The sequence below is a fragment of the Thermobia domestica genome, chromosome 8 (assembly GCF_964235325.1).
Source record: "Thermobia domestica chromosome 8, izTheDome1.hap1.1, whole genome shotgun sequence".
Classification (NCBI taxonomy): Eukaryota; Metazoa; Arthropoda; class Insecta; order Zygentoma; family Lepismatidae; genus Thermobia; species Thermobia domestica.
In genome coordinates this window covers 289,318,543-289,334,551 of record NC_137461.1, presented here as the reverse complement: position 1 = coordinate 289,334,551, position 16,009 = coordinate 289,318,543, and the positions used below count along the sequence as shown (strand labels likewise).

The 16,009-nt window shown below is 37.1% G+C and overlaps 1 protein-coding gene across 1 annotated transcript in view; it reads right to left on the bottom strand.

The window, feature by feature from the left end:
• Positions 1 to 16,009, bottom strand: part of LOC145692603 (E3 SUMO-protein ligase RanBP2-like) — a 166,680-nt gene that overhangs the window by 119,845 nt on the left and 30,826 nt on the right. The window contains exons 9-13 of the mRNA XM_081767925.1: positions 13,317 to 13,440; positions 7,454 to 7,651; positions 4,684 to 4,801; positions 2,475 to 2,634; positions 1,022 to 1,185 (exon numbers count right to left, since the gene is read on the bottom strand). Coding sequence (XP_081624051.1) covers positions 1,022 to 1,185; positions 2,475 to 2,634; positions 4,684 to 4,801; positions 7,454 to 7,651; positions 13,317 to 13,440 — 764 coding nt within the window. The remainder of the gene's footprint in view (positions 1 to 1,021; positions 1,186 to 2,474; positions 2,635 to 4,683; positions 4,802 to 7,453; positions 7,652 to 13,316; positions 13,441 to 16,009) is intronic.

The window sequence follows — 16,009 nt, the reverse complement described above, 5'->3', positions numbered from 1 at the left end:
GTGTTTCTTTGCTGTCTCGTCTGAGGAAGGAGCCATTTCTGGACAGGATGTTGACATGTGATGAGAAATGGGTCCTGTACGAAGCTCCACTGCGCCATCATCGAGAAATGCGTCCTGTATGAAGCTCTACTGCGCCATCATCATTGGTTAGCATCCCGTAGGCCGATGCACTGGGAATCGCTAGCAGCTGGTCAGAGCATCAGTGCAACTGTGTACTGTCAGCAGTTGAGCCGTGTTCAAGAAAAACTCAAAACTCTGGAGCCAGCACTTCTAAATCGCAAAGGGGTTCTCTCCTGTTACAGGACAACGCTAAGCCCCACGTGGCTAGGATGACACGGGACACCATTCTACACCTTGGATGGGAAATACTATTGCATCCGCCATACTCCCCGGACACTGCACCGTCCGATTATCACCTGTTCCATTCCTTGGACCTTAGAGAATGCCAGTTCAAATCCCTAGTATAGGTGCAAAATACACTTGATACCTTCTTCGCTTCACGGTCCACCAAATTCTGCGATGGAATCCATGGCCTTCCAGAACGTTGGCAGAAGGTCGTCGATGTTGATGGGGATTATATTTTTATCTTCCAGGTACGTCTTAGGTGACATATTGATGTTCGAAGATGGTGGGTGAAAAACTGACAGAACTTTCTTGGTTACCTTTATAATTGGGGGTCTCAAAGAGATCCCATGGTATCTCGTATGCTATACTTTTCACGGTAATACACAAGGGTTAAACGTAACTAAAATTTCTACACCCTCAGGAGATTAAGTTGTTTCCTTTATTATACTGTTCGTCAAAGGATACTTCCTGCTAAGTGTATGTCAAATATGAACTTCAAATTTACGTTTAATAGTTTGAAACATTTCATTCAATATGCATTAACTGACCATATACTCCGTAATTTCTTTCGAATAAGAAATATCGGCACATTCGAAAGTGCATTGACGAAAGAAAATTTCTGAATCGGATTGAATACCAAAACTGGAGAAGAACTGTACTACAAACATTTACTTACCCAGAGCATTCGAACAAACGGTTCTGAGGAACCCTTAGCGGTTGATTCCTAGATAACTTCTGTAGCAGAGGCAACGCTATTTGCCAATAATGTGCAGCTCTCTCGTTTAAAGCCTGAATTTCTTCAGAGGAAACCAATTCTATCTGAGACTCTAACGTTGCAGCCTGTAACGAAAGATTCATATTTTAATACTTCGTCTTCTATCAAACAAAACTAAATACAAAAAGAAAGAAAAAAGTGACTTTCTCTTAACAGTGTGAAATAATAGTAGACTTCAAAAATATGTTAATTCAACACGCAAACTTAAAGTGCCAAATCTATAACTATTGGTTGCAACAGAGAAATAAGATCAAAGACAGGACCTGTTCCTCGGATGCTGAATATATCAAAAAGTTATTACTCGCTATGCTTTACTGTTTTTGTACTATGGTGATAAAAGTTAAAGCCAAAAATCATTAATTTCAACCAATTCCATATCGAACAAATTGTTAAGGAAAGCGATAGAACCTAGTCTTGGAAAATGAATCGACCGCAAAAAAAATCTGCATCTCGATATCTCTTACCGTTCTTCCTCTACGAAAATCAGTATTGAAACCGGAAGTACTGAATTAAAACCACTTCCTGTTTTGCTAGATTGTTGTGGGTTGAGATGGTATGTACTCGAGATCCTGAAGCGATTCTCGCTATCTATTACAGGGTGTCTACTAAAATTCCAAAATGAAATTTCGTGACCTTTTCTTTACCAAATCATGAAATTTCCTAATATGTTCAAGAGCGAATTTGGGTGCGAATTAGGCCGAAGTTTCACCCATGCGATTAAAACTTACTTTACTTGCGATTTGGTAGCGTCTGAAGCCGGCCATAGACATTTTTGGTGGTGAATTTTGACGTTTTATAGAACAAAATTTTTCAATTTATACTTACATTTGAACAGTTAAAAAAAAAAAAAATCGTGACTCAAAAGCTAAATTTCGTGACTTTCATGACCATTTTCTGATGTCGTGACTTTTTCGTGACATTCGTGACTTTCCTGACCAATAGACACCCTGTAATTATCATTTTTGCTCTTTGGCAATAAATGCTGAAATCGGAAATGGAGTAATTTTAAGAACTTACAAGAAAAAATCCAACAAAGATTTAAGTTATTCTAAACAGTGGAACTTTTCCAATGGTATTACCCGTTTAGACTCTACACTGGTAAGGCGTCCTGTACTAAATGAAAAGGCAACGTTGCCAGTTCAGTAGTACGTTCGAACGGAATGTAAGAGCGCAAAAGGATTAGAAGTAGAAATTAGATTTCTGGGGTTTCAGCATCTTCAGCCCATCACATCTACGAGGGATGACGTCCCTCGACGATTACACTGCCTCGATGCATAATCGTGAAAAAACACTAAAATTAAATTAGAATTTTAAAATAATAATAAGCCATTATAGAACTCATAATTCGTCTTACCCGCTCAGCAAATATATTCGCCAGATGAACAATCAGCCGAACATCCAATCCATGGTTATTTAGTCCTCGTATAACTTCAATACCCCGTTGTAATCGGAGTCGAAGTTGGCCAAGATCTGTCTTTGCAGAATTTGTGAATAGTTTATACGCTGCGCTCCACCTAAAAATGAAAACAACACCTATATTCTTCACATATTTCTTCGCATATTTAAGGATTAATTTTTTTGTTCTAAGACCTTACTTTGAACATCTTTTTTTTTTAGAAAAAAAAATCGTACTGTATTAAATAATAGAAGAGTATTCTTTCGTTATAGGTTGTTATTATCTATTTTTTCCTTTTCTTCTTCCTTGAAGCACAGAACTATTCAATGTAAACTTTCAAGAAATCTATACAAATGAAATACATGAGAACTCAACATTTTAAAATCCCGTATAATCTTACGACTGCCTTAAACTCATCTCTAAAGGCCAATCAAGGATTTAAATCAGTACCTTTTTTTTTTTTTTTTTTGAAATATCTCACAACTGTTTCTCTTTAAATGTTGAAAAACATCGAAAATTGTTTTAGAAAGAAAGTTCTACAGTACTCTTCTCACTTACAGAAACTAAGAATAACTCTGAATGGGAGAAAAAGAATTTTGGTGTTTGACATCTAGTACGTGGATTGTGACAACTGCTTTTTCTTCTTTCTTTAATGTGGTTGTTAAGATCTTTTTAAACCTTTCTTCCACTTTTGATCAAAACTTCTGTCCTTCTGTATTTATTTTCACATCTATCATTCGGGAGCAGCAGAACATACGAGTTTATTCGAAGATACCTTCTTTGTCGTGGAAATGAACAACTCGCTTGGCGAAGCATTTGTAAATATCTGATTAGTATTATTTTAGCTACCAGGTTTCAATCCAGAAGTCCCCGTACTTATTTTAACTAAAACTTTTTAACTTAATTTTAAGCGAATGCTCGCTTCAATTAATAAATAATAATAGTAAATTAATATATGATTAAATACAGAAGTTAACAGAGTAATACAGTCATGTTTAATCCTCTTTAGTCCAATCGGAAAACGACCACGAACCAAAAGCGGACTCAAAACAATGTCGCGGTGTAGTCAACATAGTTTAATGTGACTTAATTTGATATTTGGTAACAGTTCAATTTACTGACTTCACACCTTCCAGAGATATCACCTCATTTGGCTTCTTATGGGGATATATCGTGTATTTAAGATCTTTTTTCTACGAAATCTCACAGAAATAGCACATAAGAGATGCTGTACTCAGGGCCGGCTGGTGTGCAACACGTGCATTTGCACGAGGCGGCAAAATTTGTCAACTACATTATTTAAAATATTTCTTGTTGGAAACAGACTTCATGATGGTGGTAGTTAAATTTACTAAGTTGACCTATTTGAATACTACATTCATAAATCATGTTTAGTTCGCATTAATATAACGTCACGTGGACAATGCTAAAGCACATGGTCAAACACATCCCAGCATGAATTGCTTGATTGTTGTCAAATACAAGAACTCAATTCTCAATAGCAAACACCTGTTCTGTTTAGTTATCACAGTTCTGATTTAATAACTAGTCTTGTTTGCCACAAACAAGTTCCTTATTACTGAAGGTGGAAACAATTTTTTTTAAATTTTTAACAGATGTAGAAGGAAAAACAAGAAATAAAAATAAAAGAGTTAGTTACAGTGGGATTGCGAACTATATTGAGATTGAAACTCTATACTGAGTTCTATACAAAGAATTACCATCTTTCCTCTCCAGATGTGTGTGCTTCAGGAAAAAACAGATAACGAGATTATATTTGTAATGTTTACGTCTTTCTGAGTGCGAGTGTCCTTTCCCTCCCCTTCGTTGTTCATGATGGGGTAGCATACTTAAGATTTGTTCTTTTTGGAGAAAGGGGGTGTACAGGAGTTTATATTAGGCACTGCACATAGCAGCATACATGCTGTGAAATTCAGTACGGACTGGAACGAATGAGACTCTCGTGGTGGACATTCTGCATTTTAGTAATGTTCTTAGAATATAGCCAATGTAGGTAACATCTTTTTCTACAGTAGTTTTTGTATTTTGTTTTAATGATACAGGAAGTTCTCTAGCAATATAGAATTCAATTGCTACGACTACCATCTTCGAAGAATATACACAATGAACAAAATACGTATAATAATAATGCATCAGTATATCTTACCAGTCTGCTTGAGCTGTAGTACACAATTGTTCAGTTATAATCACAGGTAAACATGTTGGTTTATCAGCGCCAAAGAAATTGGTATGTTGGTCCTCATGAATAGCTGCTGCAGACAATACTGGAAAAAAGAATTATACAGTCATTAATAATCAACTTAGTGTATCATCCCACCTTAATTTTCCGTATTAAAAAACAGTACCATATACCTAAATTGTAGGCGTTTCTAACAGAAGACAACTAATTTACCTTACATGGACATCGTATTTCTTCGAATAAACATTTTTAAAAAATAATATTCACCACCCTTTTATTCAAAACCTCCATTATTAAATTTTAAGAACGGGTCTCTTTTGGTATACTAAGGAAAATATACCGGAAAATAAACACCTATAGAAAAATAAATATTCAAATTTTAAAAACTGCTTGAAATGTGGTATATTACCATAATTACACATACCGACAGTATTGTAACCATTTCAGTCCTCCGATTTGTTTGAAATCAGTATAGCCAACAGACAAATCATTCAAAACGCCACAGCTAATGCAGTTAACTTAAAGTGTGCCGACGATTTAGGTATTAACAACTGATTCCAAGCAATGACAGAACGACAGACGTGATCTGTGTGTAATTGTGGTACTACACACCTCATGTTTTTACTAGTAGTTCTCTCTCTATGAAGTTCTTAATATACCAGACAACGCGCTGCGCCTGAACTTGAAACGTAGCACTTTAGATCTGAAACTGATTGATGAGGGTATTGTTTTTTGTAATTGGGTGAATACATATACAGTAATCTGTACACGTATGTACTTATCAGTTTTAACTTTTTATCATATAATTCGAAGTCATTTTTCAGTTTCGTAATTTCGAACACAGATAAAATCATTTGAATGATTCTAAATTGTGCATACAAATGTAATTTAAGTGTCTACTTCAATTGGCAAGTAATAGCAAGTCGCAAAAAATCAATGTGAGCTCTTTCGTTAACCGAGTGTTTCAACTTGAGCCATACACATTTTTGGCACATCTTCATCAATGATCTGCTCCGCAACGCGAACGTGATCTTGTGCATTACACAAATCACTGGAAACATTAATTTGTAGAAAGTGTCTGACATACCAGAGAGCTAATACGGGGAAAGTCTGGTGACTTTGAAGACCAGCACATATGCTAATCATTGTGGAGCTGCAAGTCCAATCCATCAATGTGGCAATTTCATGATATAAAAGATTCTTACACTATAGTAACAGTGGTATGGAACATCATTAACCTGCCTAACTCGTTATTGTCATGTTCAACTGCGGCAGGGGTGCTAGCGGTCTACCTATCTGTTCAGTAGCTCGTTACAGGGAACTATAAAACAATAACAGTAATCGATACAGACCACCACAAGCTATCTATCATGATTTGCCGGTCGAATAGTAGACCATGGTCCACGTGTTGGCCATCCCTGACGCATGACATAAGCCAAACAGAATGGTCCTATGAAGAAAAAGTACAGATCGTAATACGTTTTCGAGGTGTACATGGTGCAAAAGGCATTGATTTTCGGCGAAGCATATACATTTTTAACAATCTGCTGAGGTATATTTATTGAGCTGACAGCATCCTTATGTAATAAAAAATACTCGAATTCACTTAAGCATCCGTATTATTTCCTTACTGCGAAGATTCACCTTCTAAATTTTCTCCTACGGTATCCAAGATAGGGATGGCAACAACTAATGATTCTATGATTACTCCCTTGAAGCCTTCAGAACTCCGTTGTTATACGAATATCTGTCATAGAACTAGAATTGGGCTCTTTCTATTATTCTATTTACCTGGCAAAACGAAGGGTTGCCAATGTGTCGACTATGTAGCTTTCCCTCCTTATATAGGTGCTTGGTTCGTTCTGTAGCAAATGCACTCAACATGTTTACATTGTTTTAGACATTTGTTTACTGCACATCACAAAACTGTATGAGAAAGGGCTCGCTCTCGGGATAGAATCCTGAGAATTACTCGGAAAACATTCCCCGGCGCCAAAAGTTTCCCAGACAATCTACCTTAAAGTGACAACTTGTTCACTGGAATTGATCATGCTCCATCGAATCGTTAAAGAGACTGACCTAGCACACATCAGAAAGACTTATGTGAAATCAAGACGTAAAATGCAATGTCCTAACCACTGGTAGCAATTTTTATGACTGATCAAACAACATGGTGATAGAATTAAGAAATATTAGGCTAATTCCAGAAAACAAAAATTCACGATGTGTTCGAATGAGTTTCACGAGACATTCGACTATGGGGTCCTTATTTCGATCGCAGATGACGCCAAATGAGCTTATGATGAACAAACACCGTGTGCGAGGGTTTTCTCGGGATTCTCCCGTTTCCTCCCACTTTCTTCATTCCACCATTTCGTTCATTTCTCATCATCCCAGTCTCCTTTAGCCCCGCCTGCATAACCATGAGACGTACATCTTAAAAGACTTACTTTCGAGATATTCGACTAGTCCCAGTCGTATTCCTTAAGGAATGTTTTGTTACAGTTCAGACCATTTTATATCGTCCTGCAAGTTTACACAATTACAATGAATCGGAAATAATTTTACACTGGAAAAATTAAGAGTAGATAGGAAGGACTTTAAGAAAAAAAGAGTCGGCCAAATTAATAGAACTATTCGCGGATTCATCTGGTACGACTGCGGGAAACCACTAAACAACCATACTCTCGATTAAATATGATATTCAATAAAATGTGAAACATCAACATATACATACCAGCGGCATGCAGGTATGCATCCACGTCTAATTTATTTAATGTTTCAGCCCCAGCACAATTCAGGTTCTGTACCGAGAACTGAAGACCTTCAAATACTTGGGACTGGAATTCTTGTGACAATTTCTTATTGCCAGCCATACTCTGAAGACCCAGCCACACCAAATGCTGCAAACTACCAGGATACAACTTCTGGGCCTCTGCAACAGAAGTAAACAAATAAAATTAGTATATACACTATACAGCTAGCAAACAGTTTTTTACCGAAACTTAAAATCAAGTTCTAACTTTCTATTTGGAACACCATATCACTCCACTCCGCTTCAAGGGCTGCGTCTTCAAATTTCCAAATGCCTGAGAACAAAACGTATTGCACTTCTGCGGTTTTCAGCCGATTCTCCCTCGTAATAATAATAAGAATAAGAAACTTTGCTGTTTCATCCCTTCATTATTAACTTGAGCTCTAGAAACTGAAATTTGTTAAATTTCGATAGCAAACTTGAGTAATTTTCACCTATTAAGGTTCAATTAAGACTTCATGCTAAGAGACAAAACTGAAGAGAAAATGCTGTTTAAAGCTTCAATGTTTTTGAATAATCCAATCCTAACGTATACAAGTTAACGCAAACGCTTGTAAACTCACTGACACGAGTTACTCAACAAAAATGGTCACTATTCACAAACGGGCTGGGATTTCAAAATAATAATAATAATAATAATAATAATAATAATAATAATAATAATAATAATAATAATAATAATAATAATAAACCATTTCTATGCTGCCAATGTATAAGGTAATATTATATTTTAAAAAATTAAAAATTGTCAAGCGACCAAAGAAATGTTAGTGGATCTCTTCATATGGACTGATCCTAAAGCAACTAACGGAATATGCAGAACACGTGTTTAAAATCTAGTACTACTAATTTTGTGTTCCATTAATGACTACTGGATCACCACTATTGGAACACAAAAGGTTAGTATAGTACTATATATTAGGAAAACCTGAATATGGAAGAACACTATATTTGGCATCTTTCTATATTTTGACTATGCAGGGTGTCTACTAAAATTTCAAAATCAAATTTCGTGACTTTTCTTTACCAAACCATAAAATTTCGTAACATTCTCAAGAATGAATTTGGGTGCGAATAAGGCCGAATTTCCATGTATGCGATAGAAGCGTGCTTTGGTTACGATTTGGTAGCGTCTAAAGCCGACCATAGACACTTTTGGCAGTGAATTTTGATGTTTTATAGAACAAAACTTTCCAGTCTGTACTTATATTTGTACGTATAGAAAAAAAAAATCTTGAACCAAAAGCAAAATTTCGTGACTTTCTCTTGACTAGGAAAATTAAACACACTGCTGAACAAGACTGCACCTATTTAATATAAAAACACATTTATATTAAATACATTTTAATTAATATAAATGTGTTTTTATATTAAATAACTGTAGTTTTGTTCAGCAGTGTGTTTATTTTTCTGATTTTATTTGCAAGACGTATGACTGATTGTGTGTCACTCTTGACTTGCATGACCGTTTTCTGATTTCGTGACTTTTTCATGACTTCCGTGACCGATAGGCACCCTGTTATGTGAATCTATGAACCTCGAGGGGCTTCTGATGAAATTTTCTCTACATTACTTTCGATATTCCTAAGCAGCTGTAAAACAGGATGAATACTGAACAGATCACTCCGTATTCGTGGAAAAAGTAGCCAATCGAGTGGAGAAACTAACAGACTGAATACCGTTGATAATTCAAAAGAACCTAACAGAAAGGAAAATTGAGAAGATTTAATTGTACCTGATATAACAGAATAATTCCAAAGCCAAAATAAACAGTTAAAGAAGTGCGGAGTGCATGAAAAAATTCCAATTCGAAGTAAGTGAATTAATGGCATAGTGTTTATAATCAACAATAATACAGGGAGTGGAATACAGGATAGGATTCAAAAGTACTGAGCCTTCGTTCAAAAAGACAGATTTATTGAGTTGATCGGTACAACTGACTAATAGTCTTCAAAATAGGCACCTCCTGTATCAATGTACTTCTGTAGGCGGCTTTTCCATGACTCAAAAGGCTTCCCCGAAGGCTTGTTCCGGGATGGCTGCAAGGGCTGCCTTGACATTAGCTTTGATGTCCTTCGATGGAGTCTAAAAGTTTTCCTTTCAGCGCTGATTTTAAGCGCGGAAACAAGAAGTCAGGAGGCGACAAGTCCGGACTGTATGGAGGATGGGGTACCACAGGAACGTTGACTCGGACCAGGTAGTCGGTGACGATGAAGGCGGTGTGGCTGGGGGCGTTATCGTGGTGAAGCTTCCAGCTGTCCTTGATGTCCCTGCGCTTGCGCGCGACGCTTCTTTTCAAGACTTCTTGGTAGTAAGCAGCGTTCACAGTCTGTCCAGGCGGGACAAACTCGTAGTGGACGATCCCCGTCACTACGAAAACGGCGATGAGCATGGTCTTAGACTTCGATTTGCTCATTCGCGCTTTCTTGGGACGGGGTGAGTGAGGTGCGCCACTCAGCGCTTTGTAGTTTTGATTCAGGATCGTACTGAAAAAGTCCAAGTTTCGTCGCCGGTTATCACTTTTTCGAGAAAGGCAGGATCGCCTTCGCACAATTGCAGCAGTTCTTCGCATCGGACCACTCGGTTCCGTTTCTATTCTTCAGTCAAAACTCTCGGCACAAATTTCACACAGACTTTCCGCATTTGCAAGTCCTCGGTAACAATGCGTTGCACCGTTCTCTCCGATAAATTCAGGGCTTCTGCTACTTGGTAGAGACTCAAATGCCGGTCCGTGTTCAAAAACTCACGCACTCGCTACACATTCACGTCAGTACGGGCTGACAATGGGCGTCCCCACCGGAGTTCGTCAGTCACCTCTTTCCAACTCTCACGAAAAGCCTGGTGCCACTTTTTGACTTACGTGGCCAGGCTGTCGTATACTTTGAGAATACGACACTTAGTCCCAAACGCCTGTTGAAGCATGGCGAACGTTTCGGAACGAGACTTGCCCAACCCGAAGCAAAATTTGATCGCGTAGCGTTGCTCTAACCAACTGTCCATATCGCCGTGTCACGCACCACCGTATAAGGGCTACTGTTATGGCCGATACTACCGCTTCGAAAGCTGGGAGACAACTGACCCGCGTTGCGCTGTGAAGCCAACACCCACCACCACTGTCACTGTCAAGCGGAGCGCGCTACAGGGTGCGCACGCGTCAGTATAAAGTGAGGCTCATTACTTCTGAATCTACCTTGTACATATTACAAAAATGTCACTAGTAATTATATTAATGAAACCATTTTATTACAATATTGTGTAATTTTCAATATACAGTAAAACCTGTGAACTTGGCCACCTGCTTATCTTGGCCTGGTTCGTCTTGAACCTGCATTTTCCCATAAGACATCTGTTACTTATTACTGCGTCTGTAAGTTGGCCGCATTGAAGCAATGTGTATCCTATGATGATAATGATAAATTTACCTGCGTATCTTGGCCACGCAAAACACCGTTGTTATTTTTCTTAACTTTTTCGTATTCCCATATGAGATGCAGATGTTCTGTATTTGTGACTGGACACAAAGAAACAGATTCGCACGATTTGTTCTTGGAGGTCAATGACCAGAACACTACCCTCATAAAGAGGTGGTGAAGGAAGATGTGAATATGAAAAAGCACGTACAGGAATTCAGGAAATGGTAGTACGTACTTGTTTACCCTGTCTGTTTTGGTTAACACCATTACCTATATCAGCTCCTTTCATCAGTGGGAAGCTTTAGTAATTCCGGAAAATTTTCAAGGTTAAAGCTAACCATATCAATTGCCAACTATTGGCACCTGACGGCTTGTCGAAAGGTAGCGAGAGTTTTGAGACATGAATTCCCTCAAAACATACTTTTTTCCGAGGAAAACGCTTGTAGTTCATTAACAAGAGGTACTTAACTACAAAATTAGAATGTGCATATATGTCAAAAGGAATAAAAGACGTACGTTTAGAATGAACCACCATGAATAAATTTGTATAATAACTGATTTGCTATTTTTTCGAAAGGTATCTACAGAAAATATTTGTTACTGTCGAAAAAAGTCGTAAACCGCACATAAATTGTTCAATTTATAATTTTGCTTTTCTGTTTTCAATCTAAATACCTCAGTGTGCTACAATATCAATGTCAATAAACTGCCTACATTTGTTTCTATTTTTATGGTTGTAACTAAGTGTACCAGACTAGTTTTCAGGAAAGTACATATATTAAACATACTGTAGTAATTTTTTCTAGTATTGTATATTGTTATGATCACTGTATATACATTATTTAAAACTAGCTATCGTGCCATTGCTTATTAAAATTTTACAATCAAGTAATACTAGAAATTCTATTCTAAAAATACACCAATCACACTTATTTTCTGTAAGTTGGCCACTTTTCAATGAAAACGATAGTGGCCAACATACACAGGATTCACTGTATATATTTTGCAAAAAATTACATGCTGTAGGGTTTGATGTCATGATATACACAACGCTCCCAATAATAATAATAATAATAATAATAATAATAATAATAATAGTATGGCAATACTGGACCTAAACCTCCCGTTAATGCCTGTTGAAACCTGCTTCTGTGCAAGACTTGGTTGCAGGTCGTATGTACCAAACCTTATTGTTAGAACGTTGTTTAGCTTCGATGCGTGTTCAAATTGGGTACAACTTTTATCGAAACGTTACAAATGATACGGACAATTATGATGATGTAGTATTATCAACCACCCATGTGTATCAATGGTACAATAGTTTCAAATGTAGACGTGAAAGTGTTGAGCTTTATCTAAATTTAGAACGCACTTTAATATCGAGCAAATGAGAAAAACGAGGACAAACTTCATGATAGACGTGTAACCATGCAACAACCGTAACACACGCTTCAGACAAGCAACGAAAATTTTAGATTAACCAAAGACAAGAAAACTAGGAAAACGTGTGCTCGCTTTCTGTCACGCATTTTGACAACAGGAAAGAATGTTGTGGGATGTGGTGGCTACTGCGAAAAGGACAATTTAAAGACCACCATAGCGAAAGTGGAAACCAGGTATTTACAGTATGACCCGGAAAGAAAACGACCGAGTGCACAATAGAAAGTCATCACACTTATATAAAAAGCAAGGATGTTGAAAACGAAGGACAAAGAACAAAGGCCGTTATTATTATTATTATTATTATTACAACCGACTTACCCACGATGAATTTGCCCCTGAAAACCAAACAAGCAATCACTATTTTTGCAAGTGTTCTGTAAGGCGGATTATATAATAATGGAAGGCCTCATACAGCAACACAGATCGGAGAAAGGGCAGAGGTTTCTAAACGTTGCGGACATCTAAATCAAATGTTGCGCATTATTCTGCAATATTAGCCTTTCAATGACTATCAACAGTGTTTCAAAGACCTGTACAGACCCTAGACAATATATTGCCTAGTTTGATGACTAATTTGAAGGAGATAGATTAATTTGAAAGTAAATACTTGGTTTCTCTCTAAACAGTAAGTTTGATTTCTTTATGGGCGCAACTTGTTTCAACGAGTGAACATAATGCATTGTAAATATAATTATGTATTATTTGCTCAACAGGAATGTGTAATTTTATATTTATATTAGAATCTATAGCTGTTGCTGTGTAGATTTCTTAATAACGACAGATTTAAACTATATTTTGGCAACGTTTAAGTTACAACATTCAAACAATGTTCGAGATTTGAACAGGAAAATAATACCTTCTTACAGCTAATCCAAAAAACAAGAAGTCGTAAGCTGGCAATGTTTACGCTAGTGAAGACACAGACTTACCCTCATCATACGCCCTTAGTTCAACTGAATTCGGGAGACGTAACGACAGCTCTTCAAACCCAGAAAATTGAACAAAATGAGATGAAGACATTTCCTGCTGATGATCTCTTGTAGTAAACACTCGCTTAAAATAAATAAAATAAATTAAAATTACAAAAAGAGAACGGACCAATGCAAACACAGTATTAATGTCTCTTTTCCTCACATAAGTTTAACTTTTCTAATTCTCTCATTCGCTAAAAACATTTTTTTTTTTTTTTTTTTTCAGTTTTTACATTTAGTGAATCTCACGTAACTGAACACTTAGTAAAACAAACGAAAACTCTAGTTCAAATTCCACTAAAATACTTTATTAAAGTTGACGCTCTGTCATTAGAAAAATAATCAGCTATAAGGAATGACAGGATTGACGGTGAAAAACTGAACCGAGTGTACTAAAACTCCAAAATGAAATTTCGTTAACTTCTTCGTGACTTTCTTTTTCACCAAATCATAATAACAGTACCTAATTCTTTAGCACCTACCTTAATTTTACCTCTACTTTCAAAGACGGTTTTCTGGAACGATACAAACTTTATGCCTTCTCACATCACTTTCAGTGTACACACTGTATATAGTGTTTTGTTCGGTAACTAACCAACGGCAAACACTCACTAATCCAATAATCTTAAAATTAATATGAAAATAAACATCGTGTACACAATATTGACAAATCCTTAGCAATCCTTTAAAAATGTCACAATGATTGTAAACAGTTGTACTGATGGATTCTCTCTCTCTTTTAAGTTGGCTAATATTGTTTTACCCTTCTTTGAGCTTTTTCGATATCCTCAAGCGCTTCAACATCCTCTGCGGTCTGTGTTGTAACAATCTCCTTTTCTTCTTCTTCAACTCTTTCACGGTATTCTGTTTCCATCTTGATTTTGTTTTGTATTTCGTGTTCCTCATCTCCGTTTTGCTTCAAAGCTTCCATTCGTTTTAACGATGCATTTCTCAGTCATGATCATAGACTGTTACCGATACCTTATGTAAACCTCCAATGGATAGTACGGCACAATATACGGAACGTTGGGAAATCAATGTTCAGAGAGGTTCTCTCCCCTAAACACTCTTTGTTAACAGAAAATTCTCTTTCTACAGCACTATTTCCATGAAACATTGTAAGTATGTGTTTAGAAAATAAGTTTTTCATCATGAGAAAATTTTCATAAATACATCTAACCTGCCTTTCTTCCAATTAGACGACATACATACTTGAATATGTGGCTTTTCACACAGTGATAAGGAACTTTCTTAATTTCATCTGCTTTGACATAAGCTACATGGCTTTTTGAGGTCAGTTCTTGTAAAGCACTAGTAATACGAAATTCTCTCAAAGAACTATTTGTCATCACATACGCAGAAAGGTACGGTCCTCTTGCCATAACCTTGCGCAATGGTGATTTCTGGTTAACTAAGGATGTAAATAAAGAAACGAGAAAATGCAATCTTTTCTGAAAGAAAGAATTCCAAGTTCTTGTACACCTTTGCATGCTGCTGTTGCACCAAACCCAATATCCACTGATCTAACATCCGACCATAGATTCTTTTAACGTTTTATAGAACAAAATTTTCCAGTCTGTACTTATATTTGTACAGAAAAAAAAAAAATAATAATCGTGATCTAAAAGCTAAATTTCTTGACTTTCATGACCGTTTTCGCATTTCGTGACTTTTTCTTGACCACCCTGCTGAAGTTTCATTTTTCTGGTACATCATCTACTACATATAGTGTTTATTTGATGGAAATATAACAATTCCAAGGATACGGTCTCAAGGTTCATTAACATTTAACGGGCTATAAAACATCCATACCTTGAAGTATTTGGTCTAGGAATTAATTCGTGCGGTTGGTACGCACACATTGAAGCTGTAGTACAAACACAAAATACATAAATACCTTAAGAAAAATATTGTCCATCGCTAGCCACCACTTTCGCCCATCTGTCAGGCAATGTACGGATTCCGTGGCGAAAGAAGTCCTCATCCTTGGAAGCGATCCAGTCAGAGACCCATGTTTCGATATCTTCTGAAGAAGTAAACCGCTGTCCAATCAAATCGTTGTTCATGCAATCGAACAAGTAGTAGTCCGAAGGAGCAACGTGTGGTGAATACGGCGGGTGGGGTAAAACTTCCCATCCGACATTTTCTAAATAGGTTTTGACCGGTTTTGCGACATGTGGGCGAGCGTTATCATGTTGAACAATAAGTTTATCATGTCTGTTCTCCCATTCTGGTCGTGTTCTGGCCAGAGCTTGCTTCAAACTCATTAATTGTCGTCGATAACGTTCTCCATTCATAGTTTCACCCGGTTGCAGTAGCTCATAGTACACACCTTTCATATCCCACCATATGCACAGCATAACCTTTGCACAATGAATATCTCGTTTTGGTTGTGATGGACCTGATTCACCTGGTTTCACCCAGGCCTTTTTTCGTTTAGGGTTCTCGTAATGGATCCACTTCTCATCACCCGTAATAATTCGATGCAGAAACCCCTTTCTGCTCTGTCGTTGAAGCAGCAATTCGCAAATGGTTTTTCGTCTTTCAACGTCTCTGTCTTTCAATTCATGTGGAACCCAATGTGACATCTTTTGAATCATTCCCATGGCTTTCAAGCGTTTGGAGACTGTTGTTTGATCAACGCCTAATGC